The sequence below is a fragment of the Euprymna scolopes genome, chromosome 11 (genome assembly GCF_053919585.1).
Source record: "Euprymna scolopes isolate OS-2025 chromosome 11, ASM5391958v1, whole genome shotgun sequence".
In the NCBI taxonomy this organism is placed as follows: domain Eukaryota; kingdom Metazoa; phylum Mollusca; class Cephalopoda; order Sepiida; family Sepiolidae; genus Euprymna; species Euprymna scolopes.
The window spans coordinates 73,295,145-73,314,869 of record NC_136492.1 but is presented as its reverse complement, the minus strand read 5'-3'; the positions used below and the strand labels follow the sequence as shown (position 1 = coordinate 73,314,869).

At 33.7% G+C, this 19,725-nt stretch overlaps 1 protein-coding gene across 1 annotated transcript in view; it reads left to right on the top strand.

The window, feature by feature from the left end:
* Positions 1 to 19,725, top strand: part of LOC145287903 (protein bark beetle-like) — a 157,165-nt gene that overhangs the window by 51,139 nt on the left and 86,301 nt on the right. Inside the window, exons 2-4 of the mRNA XM_080135844.1 lie at positions 6,635 to 6,810; positions 13,270 to 13,460; positions 16,692 to 17,051. Coding sequence (XP_079991970.1) covers positions 6,635 to 6,810; positions 13,270 to 13,460; positions 16,692 to 17,051 — 727 coding nt within the window. The remainder of the gene's footprint in view (positions 1 to 6,634; positions 6,811 to 13,269; positions 13,461 to 16,691; positions 17,052 to 19,725) is intronic.

The following is a 19,725-nucleotide window of genomic DNA, read 5'->3' as shown; positions in this document are numbered from 1 at the left end:
AGAAAAAATATTTAAATGTTACAAAACAGAAAAAATATTTAAATGTTACAAAAAAGAAAAAATATTTAAATGTTAGAAAAAAGAAAAAATATTTAAATATTAGAAAAAAGAAAAAAATAGTTAAATGTTAGAAAAAAGAAAAATATTTAAATGTTACAAAAATGAAAAATATTTAAATGTTACAAAAATGAAAAATATTTAAATGTTACAAAAATGAAAAAATATTTAAATGTTAAAAAACAGAAAAAATATTTAAATGTTACAAAACAGAAAAAAATATTTAAATGTTAAAAAACAGAAAAAATATTTAAATATTACAAAAAAGAAAAAAGAAATTTAAATATTACAAAAAAGAAAAAAAATATTTAAATGTTACAAAACAGAAAAAAATATTTAAATGTTACAAAACAGAAAAAAATATTTAAATGTTACAAAACAGAAAAAAAATATTTAAATGAAAATAAAAAATACTTTAAAAAATAAATTCTTCCTTTCTATTTTGTTCCCATCATTCTTCCTGTCTTTCCGCATCTCAGCAGAAAACAAAATGTCATCCTAACCAGACTGAGAATAGGTCATACACACCTAACACATTCCTACCTCCTGAAAGGAGAAACACAACCTCAATGTATTCCCTGCCAAACACCACTTACTATAAAACACCTGCTAACCGAATGCATAGACCTCTCACATATTAGGGAAAAACACTACAAAGAATACATCTGAAGAAAATCTTTGAAAAAAAATAATATTGGAAAAATTCTATCCTACATTAACGAAAGAAAATTCTTCCAAAGAATATACCCCCTCCCCTAAAAGAAACCCTTTAATATAATACACAAAAGTACAATAATATTAATGAAATAACTGAATTAAATATCAAGCATCCAAACCAACAAAAATTCAAATACCAAAACTTTTCTAAAAGATGAAACTGACAATTTGAACAAATACAAAAATAACCCATCAACGCATTAACGCAAAACTCCTAGTAATTTAAAAACATAAATTTTTTTAACAAAAATCACCCAACCTTCTCTAAAGTCCATACACCAATCCCACTGGATCCCCCACCCGAAACAATTTTCAGCATAACATGACCTAAAAGGTTGCATTGCTGTAAAACTAACCAACCAACCAACGAACAAACTTTCCCCATATCCTTCTATATCATCCTTTTTCCCCTCTATCTCTCTCTTTTTATCACTCTCTCTATCATGCCTCTCTCTCTATCTATCTATCTATCAACGTCTCTCTATCTACTACAGTCTATTTCTCATACTCTTGGCATTTTTCTCTCACCGTCTCTATCTATCTATCTATAAATATACATATTTCACCGTCTCTCTGTATCTTTTACCGTCTCTCTCTCTCTCTCTTTGAATCTCTCACCGTTTCTCTCTCTCTTAACCTCACCTTTCCCCTTCGTCTCTGTCTGTTTTATGGTCTCATTCCTGATGAGATCGTGTTGATGTTCAATTTATTTCACATGAAAAATACCCCCACCCCGTCTCTCCTGAACTTCAAATATTAAAAGTCAATAATTTTTTTATGGATTTAATTAAAAATTATTTTTCTTCTTGGATATTCAGTTTCTCCTCTAAATTTAAATGACCTTCAAATTTCAAAGAACTCAAACTTTTTAAAATTTTAATTTGATATTCTTCATTCATAACGAGTTATTTATATTTCAACCATGCAATCCCGTGAGGTCTTGTTGGTCAGTCTGTCATGAAATTTTCATTATTTGGATTATTTCAATTACTCTTCTCAGCTTGAGTGTTATGTTCACAACGTTTCGACTAATGTATTCTCTAATCTTCTTTGAATTTTGAATTCGGGAATCGGCACAGAATTTTCAGATGAAACCCTTTATTTAATTCATGTGGGTAGCATGCTCTTGTTCTATCAGCCGTGACTTATAAGCACAATTTCAAAAATTTATTTTATTGTGGACTATTATCCTCATCTTTCTTAGATGTTGTTTCACAACGTTTCGACCAACTATTCCTCTGGCCTTCGTCAGATGATAACCACGACGGGATAGGAACTCCGAATCTCCTAACTGCATTCTCAGCAATTACTGCCATCCATAGTTGTCGTGAAACAACATCTAAAAAAGATGAGGATAATAGTCTACAATAAAATAAATTAATAAATAACACTCATCTCAATAATGAATTCCAATTAAATAATATACACAATTTCAAAGTTTTCAATTTTTATGTTCATAAGTAAGCTCCTTGCTCTACTCTATTAGTCATTTCCTCTAAAGAGAAAAGTATAAATTTTTGAAACTCCATGGAATAAGGAAAAGATAAACCTTTTATTACGAGGGTCATTCCAAAAGTAAAGTCACCCATTATTTTAACTCTAAAAATTGAAGACATACAAAGATGGAAGTGGTACCATTAAAACAAATAACCTCTTCTGTTCTAGAATTTATTTTTCTACATAGTCACCACCATTTAAATGCATTTTGACCAGGAATTTAATGTGTTCCTGCTTATAACATGAGTCCATGACACGGGTTGCTTTTTTTTTTTTTTTTTTTTTTTTTAGTCTAACACCATCAATATCTGCAACAGAGAAATAAAAACTTGAGGTCATGAATGCATAAGTTCATTCATTATATGAATGCAATTTGCAATCCTCTCTGGTCCGTTCGAGCCAGAATAAAAATAGGAGGCATTACTTTTGGAACATCCTTTGTATATTCATACTGTTTGAACATTTGATGTAATTTTTTTTGTATATTAATGCTCTATTTAGAATACTGAGCTTTTTTTATCAAGATCAGATCTAATAGCAAATATTCATATTTATATGATTTCAAATATATAGTCTTGGAAGTTTTCTAGCCTTTAAAATTAGATGTAAAAAAAACCCTTAGTCCAAAGTTCTTTGTTGGAAAAAACGATAAAATTAGTCAATTTATAATGTAGCCATTACACTTTAACTGTGTCACTACACATGTTACCTGGTATCGCACGTCACAAAGGAACAAACAAACAAAAAAAGGAAAGAAACAAGAAATTCTACTCAACTACTTTTCTTTTTTAAGTGCAAATAAAATGCATTTATTTGTGGTTCTTCCAAGAATAACACATTTCATTATCTTTCAAAAGTCTTTTCGCACACCTATTAGTTTTACAATGCTCTTCCATATTACATGTGCTTTTTAAAAGTCTCTCTCCTCGCCGCCTGACGCCAACCATAGTCAGCACTTTCTTGCCCTCATTTTCACATATCCATCTTCCCCGATACACAACTTTCTTCCCTTCTTGATCACGTGGTGTATTTTTTCCTTTTCTTTTTCTCCCCTTCTTATTCCTGTGACGTCAATGCGTACACACTTGCTTAATTTGCATATGTGCTAAGACGGCTGTTGCTGCTAATATTTTTGCTAGTCATCTATAATAATTGATTTTCTCATACGTGTCTATATGCACTATGTTACCATATCCTTGAACCTTTATTATTCCTAATATTCATAAATGACCTCCCTGGTAAAATTGTCTCTGAGATGGGTATATTTGCTGATGACATTATGCTCTATAACATGCATGAGGGGAAAACAAATGAGCACATATCAAAGGAAATGGCAGAAACACTAGAGGAAGACCTCCAATGTATAGTAAAATGGGGACAAAAATAGATGGTCACATTCAATGCTTCCAAAACTAAGCTTGATTCCTTTAATAATTAGAAGATACCTACTCTACCACCAATAGCAATGGCCAAAAACACATTACCTGAAAGTACTTCTTTTAAACTCCTTGGTCTAACGTTCACAGGGAACATGAGTTGGAACAGATACATTGAGATCATTTTTAAGGCCGCTGCGAAAAAGGTGGGCTTTCTCTACCGTGCTAGAAACCTACTAACATTTGAAAGTATCCTGTACCTCTATACGGTCATCATTCGCCCATGTATGGAGTATTGTTGTCACATTTCGGCTGGTGCATCTGCTACTAGTCTCTCCCTTTTGGATAGGGTTCAAAAGAGAGTCGCCAACCTGATAGGTCCTGAACTGTTATCTAAGCTTCAGCCTCTGTTCCATCGCCGAAATGTTGATTCCTCTACTTGTTTTACAAATATTCACCTTTACAAATACTTTAATGGTGAATGCTCTGATATACTAGAATCACTTGTACCCCCTTGATGCAAATACCTCCGACAAACTCGACTAGCAACTGAATCCAACCCCTACACAGTAGAGATCCCTAGATGTAAGAAAACCTTTTACTCCAATAGTTTCTTACCCAGAACTGCTAGACTTTGGAACTCCCTTCCGGGATTCTGTATTGACATGCAAAAGTTTAAGTGGACAGACATCTTGCTGCTCATCCCCCTTGAATAAAAAAAAAAAAAGCACATAATTTAATCTCTTACAGTTTGCTTCCAAGAATTTATATGAGTCTTAATATTATTGTAGGAATCATCAATTGTTTACCATGAAAAATTGTCTTGGGATTTTAAAAACAAATATATATATATATATATATATATATTTTAAATAAATATTAACAATTATTTTATACCTACAGATGCTATGTTTCATGCTTACAATCATCAATGTAGCTAGTGATAATTACTGCTAGTTAGGAGATTTGAACCCAGTCAACAAAACCATCTTAGTAGGCTAGCATCTTTTCTCCAGGCCACCAGCAATTAGTACAAAAATTGAAGGAAATTAAATACCCATAAATGCCATGTCAGCAGGCATTTATGGTAAACAGTCAGAGAGAGTATTCAGTGACTAGAAGCCGGAATGTCACATTTGTGCTAAAATTGAGTACTTTTTTCTTAATTCCCTAAAGAGGGCTCAACTTAAATTTCTTAAAGGGGTTTTCTAACTATAATATTTTCCAAATATTAACAATTATTTTTATACCTAAAGATATTAGTCTTTCAGGTTTACGCAATCATCAGTGAAGGAAGTGAAACAATGTGTTAAAATCAATGACCACAAATGAATAACGTTTTAGGATTTGCTGGTTATGTAGTCAGTGTGTGCATAACACATATACGTGTGAATAAAATGCTCTTCTAATGAATGCGTGTATACTGAGTGAAGAAATGTCCTGCATGTATATAAAATGTTCATTGTGTGTGCAGGCGATTCTTCACCTATACATGTAATTAATGTGACGCATACACTTTTTTGAGACAACTTTTTACAATCAAATGTTAGCAATGTCTGCTTATCCCAGATCAAGAGAATCACATACCTTCTTATTGGTCCGAATTTCTAAAAGAATGCCATAACAACAAATATTTAAATGGTTTTTATTCGTATTATGGATTCATTTGTCAAATTTTGGCATGCTGAGTCTCTTTCTACATTTTCCTAGTTCTCCATCCGCTTCGAACAGAGGTGTCCGCACGTCTGCTCGCTAACGCGTTTTTTGGCAACTCATTAGTTTGATATCTGCTGACTAATGATTACGTCAGCAAAACCCAACGACATGTTGAAGGACACAAATCAGGTGGTCTCTCACGTAAGCCTAAATTTGTTTACTTCTAACCAAAATTTCAAATCTACATTAAAATTGCTAAATCAACTTTGTTTACCTAATTTCTGATTAAATTCCTAAATAAACATTGCAAGTTGTATATACATAGTTTCCAAAATCTAATTGTCTTATTTTTCTAATAATAATAATAATCTGTGGCACAATGGAGACTGCTCCTTTTGGGGGAGCTGGGGACTTCTACATTAGTGAACTTTGTGCCTAACTTGTCTGTACTTGTGAGGGGCAGATGTGTTAAGCAGGTGCTTTGTGGGTTTGGAAAGGTTAGAGCATATCGGCTGGGTTTGAATGACAGTCGTTTATAAATATTCAACCAAGTCAAAACGATTTGAGATTCAAGAAAACGAAAGGTCAAACCTGGAGCACTCTTCATCGAGGCATACGAAAATAAAACAATGTTCAAACTGTATGAATATATCTTTCTCTCTTTTTATGTCGCTCTCTCTGTATTTTTCTCTTTCACTCCCCTTCACTCTCTCTCTTCATTGAAAGAGAGAATTGAAATATAATTCTATTGTTTTTTTAAAACAGTTGAAGCTTGGATTCTGGGGTCGGGGGATGCAACATAGCAGTTTAACTGCATACATCTGGTTTCAACTGGTCTTTATAAAAATATGCTCCACCATTGTTAAATGTAAAATAAGTTATATATTTTTATAAAAAATGCATTTGTTTGCTATTTTTGTACAAGCGTTCAATTTCAGCCTGCGGTTCCTCCCATTAATGTGACAAATGAAATGCTGCCTGTAACAATTCAATAAAGATTCTAGAAGCGATCCATGCCAGCCAGTTATAGCTGACGACATATCGACCCATTGTGTTGATGTTTCCATATGCCTATCATTTGATATCGTTTATTTCACCGGGGAGCTGGTTGCATTCCCAGCACGTTCCTCAACCAAGTAACTCTCCCTAGGGAACGATAGTGTCATAAATCAACTAGGTTATCCGGTACTTCCGGTCAATATCTAACACTGCAGCTATTACAGTTGGAAAAAAATGTTTTGGTGATATATTATTGATTCCACGTGAAAGCATGAAAAGTAATGATCAAATGAAAATTTAAAAATCTCAAATTCTTTTTTTTTTACTTTTAGGGAAGTGAAGAACCTGGTGGTCGGATTGTTTTTACCAAAGATCCAAAATCTAGAATAAAACCAACGGCTACTTGGAGTAAAGATGCACGTCTTGTTGATGGTAATTCCACTCTTGATGGTCGGTTGGAACTCTTTTATCAGAACAAGTGGAGAGGTGTCTGCACGAATTATGTCAAGTGAGTTGAACTGTGATAAATTGGTGAATAAAAAGAATAGATTAAGTCTTCAGATGCGTCTGTTTAATCCGTGGATTTAATGAGGTTTTACTATTTAGAAATGACAAATTAAGGTATGACAAATGTAGGACAAGACACTACAACTGCTCATGCTAATTCTCTGTTCGTTTGGTATTTAAACATTAAAGATTAAGGCATGACAAATGGTTCTTGATATTTTTCTTTTATTTTGCTTTAAAAAATAATTGTAAAAAATAAATGAGTGTTTATTTATAATTTTTTTTTTTTTTTTTAGTAAGCATTTTTTTTTATCCAAAAAATGACAATGAAAAGTAAATATATCAACAAATTATTTGATTCCCCAAACTCAGCCCATTAGTCTAAAAAAAATTGTATATTTTTTTACAATGATTTTTAATGAAAACAAAATATCATGCCAGTACTTATAAACTAAGATCGGTTGTTCAATAAAAAAGACAATGAAAAGTAAATATATCAATAAATTATTTAATTCCCCAAAATCTTGTTCTGTGATACAAGAAATAACAGAAAAGCTTGTTTCATTTTCATAAAGATTTTTAACGTAAAAAAAACAAAACAAAACATGCCACTCTGTCTAAAATATAATCGATTGCTTCTTGTTATTCTTGAAGAAAGAATCCCAGATTACTTGACTAACATGCCTAAATATCAAATGAATAGAACACTGTACTGCTCTAACCAAGTATGCCGACCTGTTCCACAAAATCCCAAAACCTCAACATGAAACATCTCCAACAAAAAAACTCGAATAAACCTAGAACCCCATCTTCCAACGTAGATCCCTACTACCATGTCTCCTTCTCCAACGTCAGAGGTCTACGTTCCAACCTTCTAGAGGTTGAAACCAAATTACAGGAGATGACACCGGACATATTCTTTCTAAGCAAAACTGGAATAGGGGCGACCACTTCCCTAGATGAGGTTATAATTAACGGATACTCTAGCTTAACATCTAAAACTGACTCCCAAGATCGCCATGGGCATGGAATATGTGCCTACATTAAAGATGGTTTCCCATGAGGCAGGGATATCTCTAGAGAAGATCCTAGTTTACCATATATGTGCTTCCGGGTTGCACTTGCTTACACCACTGCATTTATATTTGCCCTCTATCGGCACCACAACAGCGGAGTTACTATCTTTAAGAGCATATCTGAGAAAATAGACCAGATCCTGTCTGCACACCCTATGGCTAACATCTACATATATGGTGACTTCAACGTCCATAACGTGGAATGGCTGACCCACTCAAATAAGAGGGACGATGAGGGGAGGTTTTGTCATGATTTTGCCATTGCTTATGACCTCACTCAGATTGTTTGCGAGCCCACCCGTGTGCCCGATACTACAGGTCAATATGCAAACCTCCTAGACCTTTTTCTCTAAACTTCCCCTGAGCTATGTTCATGTTCCGTTCTTTCTCCTCTAGGATCATCCAACCACTCCGTCGTATCAGTTAAGATAAAAATGAAATGTAATAAGTCCCCAGACGTACCCCTCCACCGTACTGTATACCGATACTTCATGGCTGACTGGGATAGCTTCCGTACATTTATATCTGATCTACCTCTGCATTCCATGTTTAAAAATGATGTGTCCTCTATAGTATCAGACCTGACCGAATGGTTACTTGTAGGCATAGACCGATTCATACCATCTAAAAAATTCCAACAAAAACCTAACAGCCAGCCATGGTTCTCCCCAGAATGTGCTGCTGCCATCGCGCACAGAAATCACTTTTTCCATAGCTACCAACATAATAGATTCACTGAGACTAAAGCTGCTTTCAGGAATGCCAGCAACCACTGTAAAAGAGTAATAAAAAATGCAAGAGAGCTATATGCCCAGTCTGTTAAATCCAAAGTAGCTGATAAGCAGCTTGGTTCCCACCAGTTTTGGCAAATAACAAATAGGATCCTGAACAGAAGTGTGCATTCTATCCCAACCATTATCAATGAACCAGAGGTCATCTCCTCAGCTTCAGGCCAAACTATTTGCCAAAAACTTTGCAGCTAATTCTACCCTATGCAACGAAGACCATCAACTCCCAATATTTCCTCCTATAACACAGAACACGCTAGGTAACATACAAATATCTGTGCATGAGGTCACCAAGCTAATCAAGAACCTTGATTCCAGTAAAGATACTGGCCTTGACGGCATCCCAATTATAGTGTTAAAAAAGCTTCAACCAGAACTTGCTCCCATACTTACGAAACTGTTTAAGCGTTGCCTTAAGAAGAAGTGCTTTCCAACACCTTGGAAAACCTCATCAGTATGCCCTGTATTTAAGAACTCAGGTGATAAGTCATTTCCATCTGAGTACAGATCAATAAGTCTCCTGTGTGTCATGAGTAAGTTGCTGGAATCCATATTAAATAGAGAAGTAGTCAACCACCTCAGCAGAAATAACCTTCTTAGTGACATGCAATATGGTTTCCATTCTGCAAGATCTACCGCAGATGTGCTAACGGTTATATCTCCTAGGATTAGTGAATCTCTTGACAAAGGCTTCCATTCCAGGGCAATTGCTCTTGACATATCAAAGGCCTTCGACAAAGTATGGCATAAAGGCCTACTTCACAAGATCTCCAGCTACGGTATAACTGGAAATATTCTCTCTATCAGTAAATCATTTCTCTCTGATAGGCTCATAAGAGTAGTGGTTGATGGACAAAAATCAGAGGCTTGCAGTATTAATGCTGGAGTCCCTCAAGGGTCCATCCTGGGCCCAACTCTCTTCCTGATCTACATCAATGATCTCCCAAAACACATACTTAAATCATTCGTTGACATCTATGCTGATGACACGACCATCTACAGCAACACATCAAAGGCTGTAAATGACAAAGCTCTCTCTGATTCTCTCTCCTCTGATCTCGAACGAGTGGTTCAGTGGGGGAAGATGTGGCTGGTTACCTTTAATGCATCTAAAATCAAACTCCTATCTTTACATCATCAACGCTCTGATCCCCCTCTGGCATCAATTGAAATAGATGGCTCTCGTCTAGGAGAAGCCCCACGTTTTGACAAGCTTCTGGGCTTGACCTTCACTCCTGATCTGAAATGGAACACGTACATCAAGTCTGTTGCCAAGGTTGCTGGAAAGATGGTGGGATCCTTCTACCACTCCAGAAGATATCTCACTACTGATGCAATTCTATATCTATATAAAAGCCAAGTACATCCAAGGATGGAATACTGCTGCCATATCTGGGCAGGAGTTGCTAAAAACAGCCTATGCTGCCTTGATAGAGTACAAAATAGACTTCGTGGCTTAGTGGGGGATGCCCTTTTCTCTTCCCTGCAACCTCTCTCCCACAGAAGAGACATTGTAAGCCTATCTTTGTTTTATCGTTATTTCCATGGCAGGTGCTCGTCTGAACTCCAATCTCTGGTCCCCCCCTCGCCAATCTTTTACAAAAAACATCCTTCTAGCTGAATCCAGTCAAAAACTTTCCCCACTCTTTATCTGTGCCTAAATCAAAACGTAGATTCCATGAACAAAGCTTCTTTCTTAGAACTGCACACCTGCGGAACTCTGTTCCGTCTGCCTGCTTCCCTCCTGACTACAACTTGGATGTCTTCAAGTCCAACGTAAACAAATTCCTGATGAACCGCCCCCTTAAGTAGACACTTTAAATATCCACACTAACGTACTGTACTTACAATAACCCTTATCCCTGAGTGGCTTCTGGGCCTTGATAAGTGGTGACCACCTTGTAAAAAAAAAAAAAAAAAAAACACCAGCAGACGTTATTGATTTATTTACCATACGTGCTGAGTAAAACTCTATTTAAAAAACAACTGTTCTTTTTGTCAATAATCTGAATGCAAGCAAAAAAATAATGGTTGAAGGGAAATGACAAGAAATACATTTTTCAGGTAAAAAATATGTTCATTTTGTACTCGAAAGATGGCAATCATCCTTCTTGTGTTAAGAAATTTCCCAGTTTTTTCTGCATTAACATTCCTTCTGATTCTTTATTTTAAGCTTTGTATGAAAATGTTCTAAGATTTAAAAATACACACACACACACACACATTGACATCTAGTTGTAAAGTCCTGTTGGGGGACGGCTGTTATACAATGCGACACAATGGAGTGTGTAAATATCCCCACTTTAAAATCTGTAAAAACCTGAATATCCAATGTAGTAGCAAGTCTTGGGAACATGTTTACCAGAAAAAAAACAGTTGGAAATAAGTCATACACCATCCACTATGATTACGAAATTCTTACAGTTACATACCTTGAAAATGGGGCTATTAAGCCTGACATAGTGCTATGGGACAAGGAGAATGTGGCAACTCTAGTTGAAGTTAGCATCCCTAATGATGCTGGCCTTAACAGAGCAGAGAGGAATAAAATAACAAAATACCAAGGACTTATGTACGGCATGAAAAGAAACTGGAATCTTAAGAAAGTATCAATCATACAAGTCATTATAGGAGCAACCGGGTTAATGAAAAAGAATTTCAAAAACTATCTCGCACATATACCCGGTGAACCAAGTGCAAAAGAAATACAAACAATAGCACTTAAACGGACGGTTAGAATCTTAAAACGATCTCTCGGTTGAAGTAACTAAACTAATGGAAGAATGTTTGGCATTTGGTAGAATGCCCCATCCCCAGGAAAAGAAAATGATAAGAAAAACAAAAAAGAGGAAATATATATCTAGTGAACACTCAACTATTTTTATAACGGAGCCAAGAAGTTGCAAGTGTGATATCCAATAATACTATGCGTCCACACTTTGTGGACACCCTGTAAATATACATAATATTTGTTGTAAGTCTGAGTACTTTCTAATCCTTCTAGATTCATCATGAAGGATAGTTTAATCTAATGAACAATTTTTATATATATTTTTTTATTAATAAGGTGTATATTTATATCCTTAGTTAATTATTTTAATAACTTCATGCAAACAAATGTGGCCTCGTGGAAGATGTCCTTTTCTCTTCTCTGCAACCTCTATCTCACAGAAGAGATGTTGCGAGTTTGTCTCTGCTTTATTGTTATTTTCATGGAAAGTGTTCGACTGAGCTTTAATCTATGGTCCCCCCTCGCCAAACTTTCACAAGAAACACTCGTCTAGCTGAAAACACTATCAATAATTCCCTCCACTCTTCATCTGTGCCTAAACCTAAACATAGATTCCATGAACAAAGCTCTGTCTATAATATGGTTGTCTTCAAGTCCAACGTGAACAAGTTTCTGATGAGCCATTCCACTTAAGTTAACAAATTTATCGAACTTCCATTACTATCGATTACTATATTGTCCTTTTGACTACTGTACACTCTTTAACCCATATCCTTGAGTAGCCTATGTAAAAAAAAAAAAATGACAGTTATTTTTCTCCTTACCCATATATTCTTTTTTTTTTCCGCCTTCATTTAAATTTTTTATGATATGTTCTGTCTGATAATGCCGTCTTTATGACATAAAATGCACCAAACATTAATGTTATTGTTTTTTCCTTTCCCTTTGCAAAACTCATGTTCTGCAAAAGCAAAAAACAAGAATTTTTTTCTACAAAACGACCAAACCAAACTCAGTGAATAAATATTTGGAGATATAAAGCAGAAAAACACTTTCCAAAATTACTGGATTCACCATTAAATAAACTGAAAAAGGTTGATATGCCATAAAGCAAAATTTAAAAAAAAAAAATGAAACTTATTTAAAGATTTGTAAAAATTCTGTATATGTAAAATCTGATAGAAGACGTTTTTTTATTTGTAATAAATAATAGTATCAAATAAAGAATAGTATCAAATAAAGAATAGTATTTCTGATGTGTTAAAAACAATGACAGCACACTGATATATGAAAATATTATGATACTTTATTGTTGCTGACAATGATGGGCAGTTGGTTCATAGGAGCAAGATGCATGCATTGGAATTCAACGTTTCTTATGCCCAAATCATCAACCAATTCTGATATCAATGTCGAGTTGGTATTATATAATCATTTGTGACCACCTGAAATACCCACTTGGGATGGCATTGTCACTATAGCCACATCCCAATGGTGCTTTATTTGGCCATTATCATTGACCTGATTTTTGTTTGACTTGATTACACTTGTGTATACCTTTTGTCAAAAATGACGTTTCAAACATCCAACATTTAGCTAATCTTTTTGTCAATCGATCATATTTGTTGTTTTTATCATGCAGGTGCTTTGTGTCAGGTTTGTAATTTTTATTCAACTGACCTTTTGGTACATTTGATAATTAATTTGTTTTGTGCCTATTGTCACAAGGTATACCTCTTTATCAAAATGATTTCTCGGTAGACACAGCTTGGATATTTAACAATACATGTCTATATGAGTGATTGTTGCCTGAAAAACATGCAAGTATATCTTAATAATTTATATATATTTTTTTATTTTCTCAGTTTTACAGAGGCTGAAGCTAATGTGACTTGCCGCCATCTTGGCTTCCATAATGGGAATTTTACATACCATTCTTTTTCCTGGAATTTCACTGATTATCTCCTGTTTGAACGACCAAAATGTTCAGGGTCAGAAAATTCTCTGACTGAATGTCCAGGTTGGACGAATATAAAAATGGGACCCCATGTATGCGGTGAGGATTACTAAATTCATCTTTATTTTTATTTTTTATGGAAGTTCCTGTTAAGTCATCCTCATAAATAATTAAATTTTACCCAATTTACACCACAGTAGTGAACAATTACTTCACTACCACCTTACATACATTAACCCTTATTTTTAAGTGACCTTCAGGTTTCGATAAGTGGTGACCCCCCCCCTCCAAGAAAATTTTTTTTTCTAGTTTGCAATTTTTATTTTAAAGAGGAAGTTAACCTATGATGAATTTGAGTTCTTCCAAGCCTACTTTTCTTTCCCATGTTAAGAATGGCTTTCTAAAATTGTGTAAAATTTTTCTTTTTCTTGTAGTGGTCTACTTTTTAATTTTTCTGAATATCATGTTTACTGACTTTTAGTGCAGATTAAATCTTCAGAAGATTTTAATTTAGAAATGATTGATGCACAACACTTGTATCCATTGCGCTAAACCTCCACGTTCGAAAGGATGTACTTGAAAGCAGGTTGGAGGTTACATCAACTGAAACATTGTGAGAATGATAAGCAGTCTAAGAATAGTAGTCCAAATAATCCAACTTTCTTCAGGTGAAGTTTTTCAAATTCTTTGTGTTGAGTATCAATCATTTTTAAATGATACTCTTCTGGAGGTTGACAGTTCTATATTTACCAAAAGGCAATAACTCGTGACTAAAAGAAAATGTCATACACTAAAAATCACATAGGTTCATCAGATAGTTTTATTTGTATAAAATAAAAATGATTATTAAGCAATTAATGGGAATTCATAGATATAAATAAGTTCTTGATCATCCGTTCCATATAAGTTATCAAATTTATCAAATTTTCATTACTGATGATTACTATATTGTCCAATTTCTACTGTACACTCTTTAACCCTTATCCTTGAGTGGCCTCTTGGCCTTGATAATGTGGTGATGCCTACGTAAAAAAAAAAAAAAAAAAAAAAAACTCGGAATGGAAGAAAAACATTACTTAATACTTTTATCTGCCTATGGCTGATGAAATAAGAACAATCGGTGCAAGTCCATAACTCCCCTTCTCCAAGAAACAAGGTCCTGGATATGACCTAAAACTATATCCGATGGTGAGGCTCCACCTTGCGAGCCTTGGGGAGTGTGGAGCCACCCTTTAATTGCCATTGCTCCCAGGTCCACTCTAACCCGGAGTGGTAGTACCTGTTAGGGTTCCAACTATGGGGTAAATAGAATCTGACTAAAAAAATATACTCCATTAAAAATCGTTCCTCAAAATAACTAGATTCGGCGTTAAATAGCCTGAAAAAGGTTGATATGCCGTAAAAAAAAAAACAACCAACCAACCAACCAACCAAGAAAAATAAACAAAGTTTTTATCGTGTACGTACTCGTGACTAAAAGAAAATGTCATACACTAAAAATCACATAGGTTCATCAGATAGTTTTATTTGTATAAAATAAAAATGATTATTAAGCAATTAATGGGAATTCATAGACATTACGATGATGTACATGGTTGATTTGAAACTATTTCTGGAGAGTTATTTTAGGAGAGAGTTAACCTGTGATGAATTTTAGTTCTTCTAAGTCTGCTCCTTCCTATGTTAAGAATGACTTTTTAAAATCTTGTAAAGGTTTAAATTATTTGGAATTATCTCCCTTGATCCTCAAATATTTGCAAAATGGTGTTGAGAGATTGTCGATCATTGTTTATCTATAAAATTTGATTTTTTTTTTTTTTAAATAAAAGTACCTGATCGATTGATGTGATTCTTTTAATGAACAACTAGCTTGCAGCCTGGCATTGCCCAGTCGTACAATACGCTTAAACATATTTTAATTAATGCAGATTATAGATTCCATCCTCTATTGATTCTTATATTTACAACTAATTTGCAAAAAAACAAAAAAAAACAAACAAATTAATAAATAATGATAATGTCGTTCATCAAATTCTGTCTGTATTTGTTTACAATATCACGTCAGCTGATATTTGGGTTTGACGATGAATGCCCTGGAAAAGTCCCTTCTGTGTAATGTTTAGTTTTAAAATATGCAAACAAAGAAATGATTCGCGGCAATTTTTAAATGGTGCCTCTTCTTTTATCAAAAATTGAACTCGTTAATAAGAAAAAAATTAAAATAAAATGGTGAGGCACACTCGGGCTTGAACAGGGGATCTTTTGATCTGTAATTGAATGTTCTAACACTAAGCTTTAATCTCCAGATTTTATAAATGTGTTTTTTAAGAAATGATTTGCTGAGATTTTATCTCCCTTGCCGGTGTAACATAAAATATTCCCCTGAAAAAATTATTCTTTTATCTATAAGAGAGAAAAGCTATTTTTAAGGTCGGATTTTTTTGATTTTTGATACTTATCAGATGAATTTCTGTACAAAACATATCTAAGAACACTGCCATTATAAAGATTATTTTTGTTTTTTCTTGTGGTAGGAGTGGGGTTATGGAGTTGCAATAAACAATCTACCATTGTGAATTAAATTAAGAGTTCAGTTTGAAATTCCATATAGATCCCTGACTTTATGATTTCAGAGATTCAAGAAATGCACCCAAAGATGGTCAGAGATTACATCAGTTGAAAGGTTGTGAAAATGCTGAATTTTTGAGATGAGAATTGATTATTTGTACGAGTCGGATTATTTGATTATTGCTCATCTTGATTGGCATAGTGGATAGAGTACTTGGTAAAATTCAGTTGTAAAAGTTACACCTCTGGAGATTGAAGGTTCAATTCCTAGTACGGGTGACTCAAAATACAATTCCGAATTACTTAGGACTAGGCCAAGATCAAAGTGTAATGTCTGTTCTTCAGATACTGCACTTCATTTTCTTGTTCTCTTTCGGTGGAGGAGAAATCCTTCACGGCTGACACAATTTTTATTTTTGTACCTTTTCTCCACATTAAAAAACGACCCTGGTGTCTAACTCTGTCCCGTGGGGAGGCATAGTAAATAGGTACTTAGGACTACTACCTAGTCATGGCTGATGGAATGAAAGCATGCTACCTCCATAGATTAAATAAAGCCTTCTGTTCAAAATTCTGTGCAGATTCCTGAGTTTACCAGAAAGATTCCAGAGTTCAACAAGATGCACCTGAAGAAGATTACAGGTTACATCGAGCAGAACATTGTGAAAATAAAACTCAAAATGAGAATAGTAGTCCAGAGAATATGAATAATATTATTTATTTTTTTGTTAAACTTTTATTCCAATTTTTTTTCTATTTTAGATGGTCAGCAAACAATTGGTTTTGAATGTGAAGGCTTGCGGCCTGGTATTGCCCTTGACCATTGGAGAGGAATAGAATTCTATAATTCATCCACTGAGAATTACATTGATGATATAACCAGTATACAATTGGTAACATCTGATTCAAGCATTTGGTATGCTGATATTGAATATGCTGGATTGGACACTTTCCGACAAGGTTCTATTCATATTAATCATCCATACGCCTCGCTCAGTGCGAGTCCATACGTGCCTAACTTGGACAATGTCACCATTCAATACGGAGCCTATGATGCGCTTAATTTTACTTATATTCTTGGGAATATTACGGTTCAAAACTCTACGATTCAAAACAACAGAGGTAAGTCTTTAAATTATATAAGTGAAAAAAACAAAAAAATATTGTGTGCCCTGGTAGCACCTCTTGCTGAACATGGTGCCACATCACCTCCTTCCAACAGGTTTTTCTCATTAGGCACCTTCGTTGGGATAGTCACACCTCCGCTGTCACTGAAGTGATATTAAAGAAGCCACCGTACTGACTTGTATTAAGGGAGTGATTGAGACTGAAGGCGGCTACATTGAATAAATGTCAGCTCTACTACATAATTAAGTTACCTGAATTGATTTTTTTCAATAAAAATTTAAAAATAAAGCTGTAGTGTTGTTTTCTTTAGAGCGACAAATTTTATCATTCTACACTGTAGGTTGATTCTTTTTAATATAAAAAGAAAAACAAATTATAGATAATAAAATAGTAATACTACTACTATTAATGATGGCAAATTTGTTGATTAATTACCCTCCATTTTTGTTACTTTGTTAGAAAGAAAAAATATTTTAGAATTTACAGTGGGAGATCAGTTTATACATAAATTTTATCAAAAATGATGATCATTTCTGGATCATTCTAACCTTTTGTGGATGTTCACTAATTTTTTAATCATTAACCCTTCAGTCTGACTATTAAGGATGTAAAACCACGCATAATCTCTTAGGAAAGTAAACCTCCTCATACAAGAAAGACAAAACAACATACAAAATTTATCTCCCAGAGCAAAAAGCTAAAAAAAAATTTAACTGCTGTCTTAGAAATGTGAGCTTATTTTATGGTAAATTTATATGTGAAATTGATCTCCTGCTCAAAATTCTAAACTATCTTTGTCAGGGTGTACACAAAAGAAAGGGACTCTTATTTTTTAAGAGAGGGAAGGATTTAACAGACGGTGTTAATCTATCATAATACAACAACAATATTATCATTATTAATGATACTTAAATTTTTATATCATGAAAGAATCTACTTCTACAAAGAAAACAATTTAAACTTTTGTATCACATTAATGTATAATGTTAAATATGAAATAAGAATTAATAAAAAAAAACCATGTAATTGAATTTAATTAATAGAACATATTTTTAATTTCTTTAAAATAGTTAACAATATAAAACATATGTAGACACTTATGTGGCAAATTTCACTGTCTTTCATGTTAGTGTACTGGTCTATTTTGAGTGGATGGAAAATTTAATTATTGAACTGCGAAATGGTTTCAGTAATGATCAAGAGTCATTTTTATTATTAGTCTTTGAATTTATTGCATTCTATCTCATGTCCATCAACATTTTTATATATATTTTTTATATTTCTTTTTATGACCAGTTTATAGACATGGATACCCAAAATCAAAGACTGACACCAAAGTGTGTTCTCATACACAGCCTTAAAAATCTTTAAATTCACTAACTTATTTGTACCTTATACAACTTCAAAATGTTCAAAGTTTTCTTTCACACTTTTTGCCCATATATTGTGAGGTTTGTCAATGCCGGAGAGGTGGGTGGCGGGAATAGGCAAGACAAAAGCCTATCATATAATTAATAAAAACATTGAGGACATTGCGAAGGTTGTTGCAAAGAAAGTGAGTTCCCTCTATCATGCTAAAAGAGTACTCTCACCTGAGAGTATCCTGTACCTTTACAAAGCCACAATTTGCCCATGCATGGGGTATTGTTACCTCATGTGGGCTGGTGCATCTACCTCTAGTATCTCCCTCCTGGATTGATTCCAAAGAAGAGTCTCCAATCTAATAGGTCCATGCTTAGCAACAAAATCACACCTCTTCACTGTTGAGGTCTTTAAATGCCAGTAAACTTTCTACTCAAATAGTTTCTTCCCTTGAACAGCTAGACTTTGTAATTCCCTTCCTGCTTCCCTGTACTGATATGTAGAAGTTAAAATGTAATATAAACCAACATTGTGTTAATCTTTTTTAGGCATGGTCCCAAATAATCGCTCTTACGTTCAAGTGACGATATGCCTTGTTAAAGGTGAACCTGACTAAAAGAAAAACAAAAAATTAAAAAATAAGAATAAAAGCACACCAGCATAAAATAATTAAATTTTTCATAATGCAATTATCAATGATGTTTGTTAGTATTTTTTCTTTTTACAAAAAATATTTTTTTCTAATTTGAAAGCATTTTTCAGAACCTTGTAAATCAATTGCATTCTTATTAAAAGTTACCTAGCGAATTTCATTTTTTTATGCAAGTAAGATGAATTTACTTCATATTTTGATGCTATGATGAGCTATAGATTTTTGTTTGATTAAACAATAAATTTTTATTTTATCAGTAGCGGTAATGAGAAATTCAGTTTTTAAAAAAATCTTAAAATCTGTAATGGAAATCAGAAATAAGACTCAAATTTTTCTCATTTGAATACCAGTTTTGATACCTAAAAAAAGTTTAGATTTTATTTTTCTGATTCTAATTAATCATCCCAACACTAATATATATATATATATATATATATATATATATATATATATATACACTTGTGCCCGATATTATTCATACCCCTCGGATCTTTGAGATTTCTATAAGAATATTGCTCAAACCAGAAGGTAGACAATATTAAAGGGATTTCAAACAATAAATCAAGCATAAGCATTGTATTTAAACTCAACAAATAAATAAATTATGCAAGTTTGAAACATTATACAAAGAAAAACAATAATGGCACTAGTTCA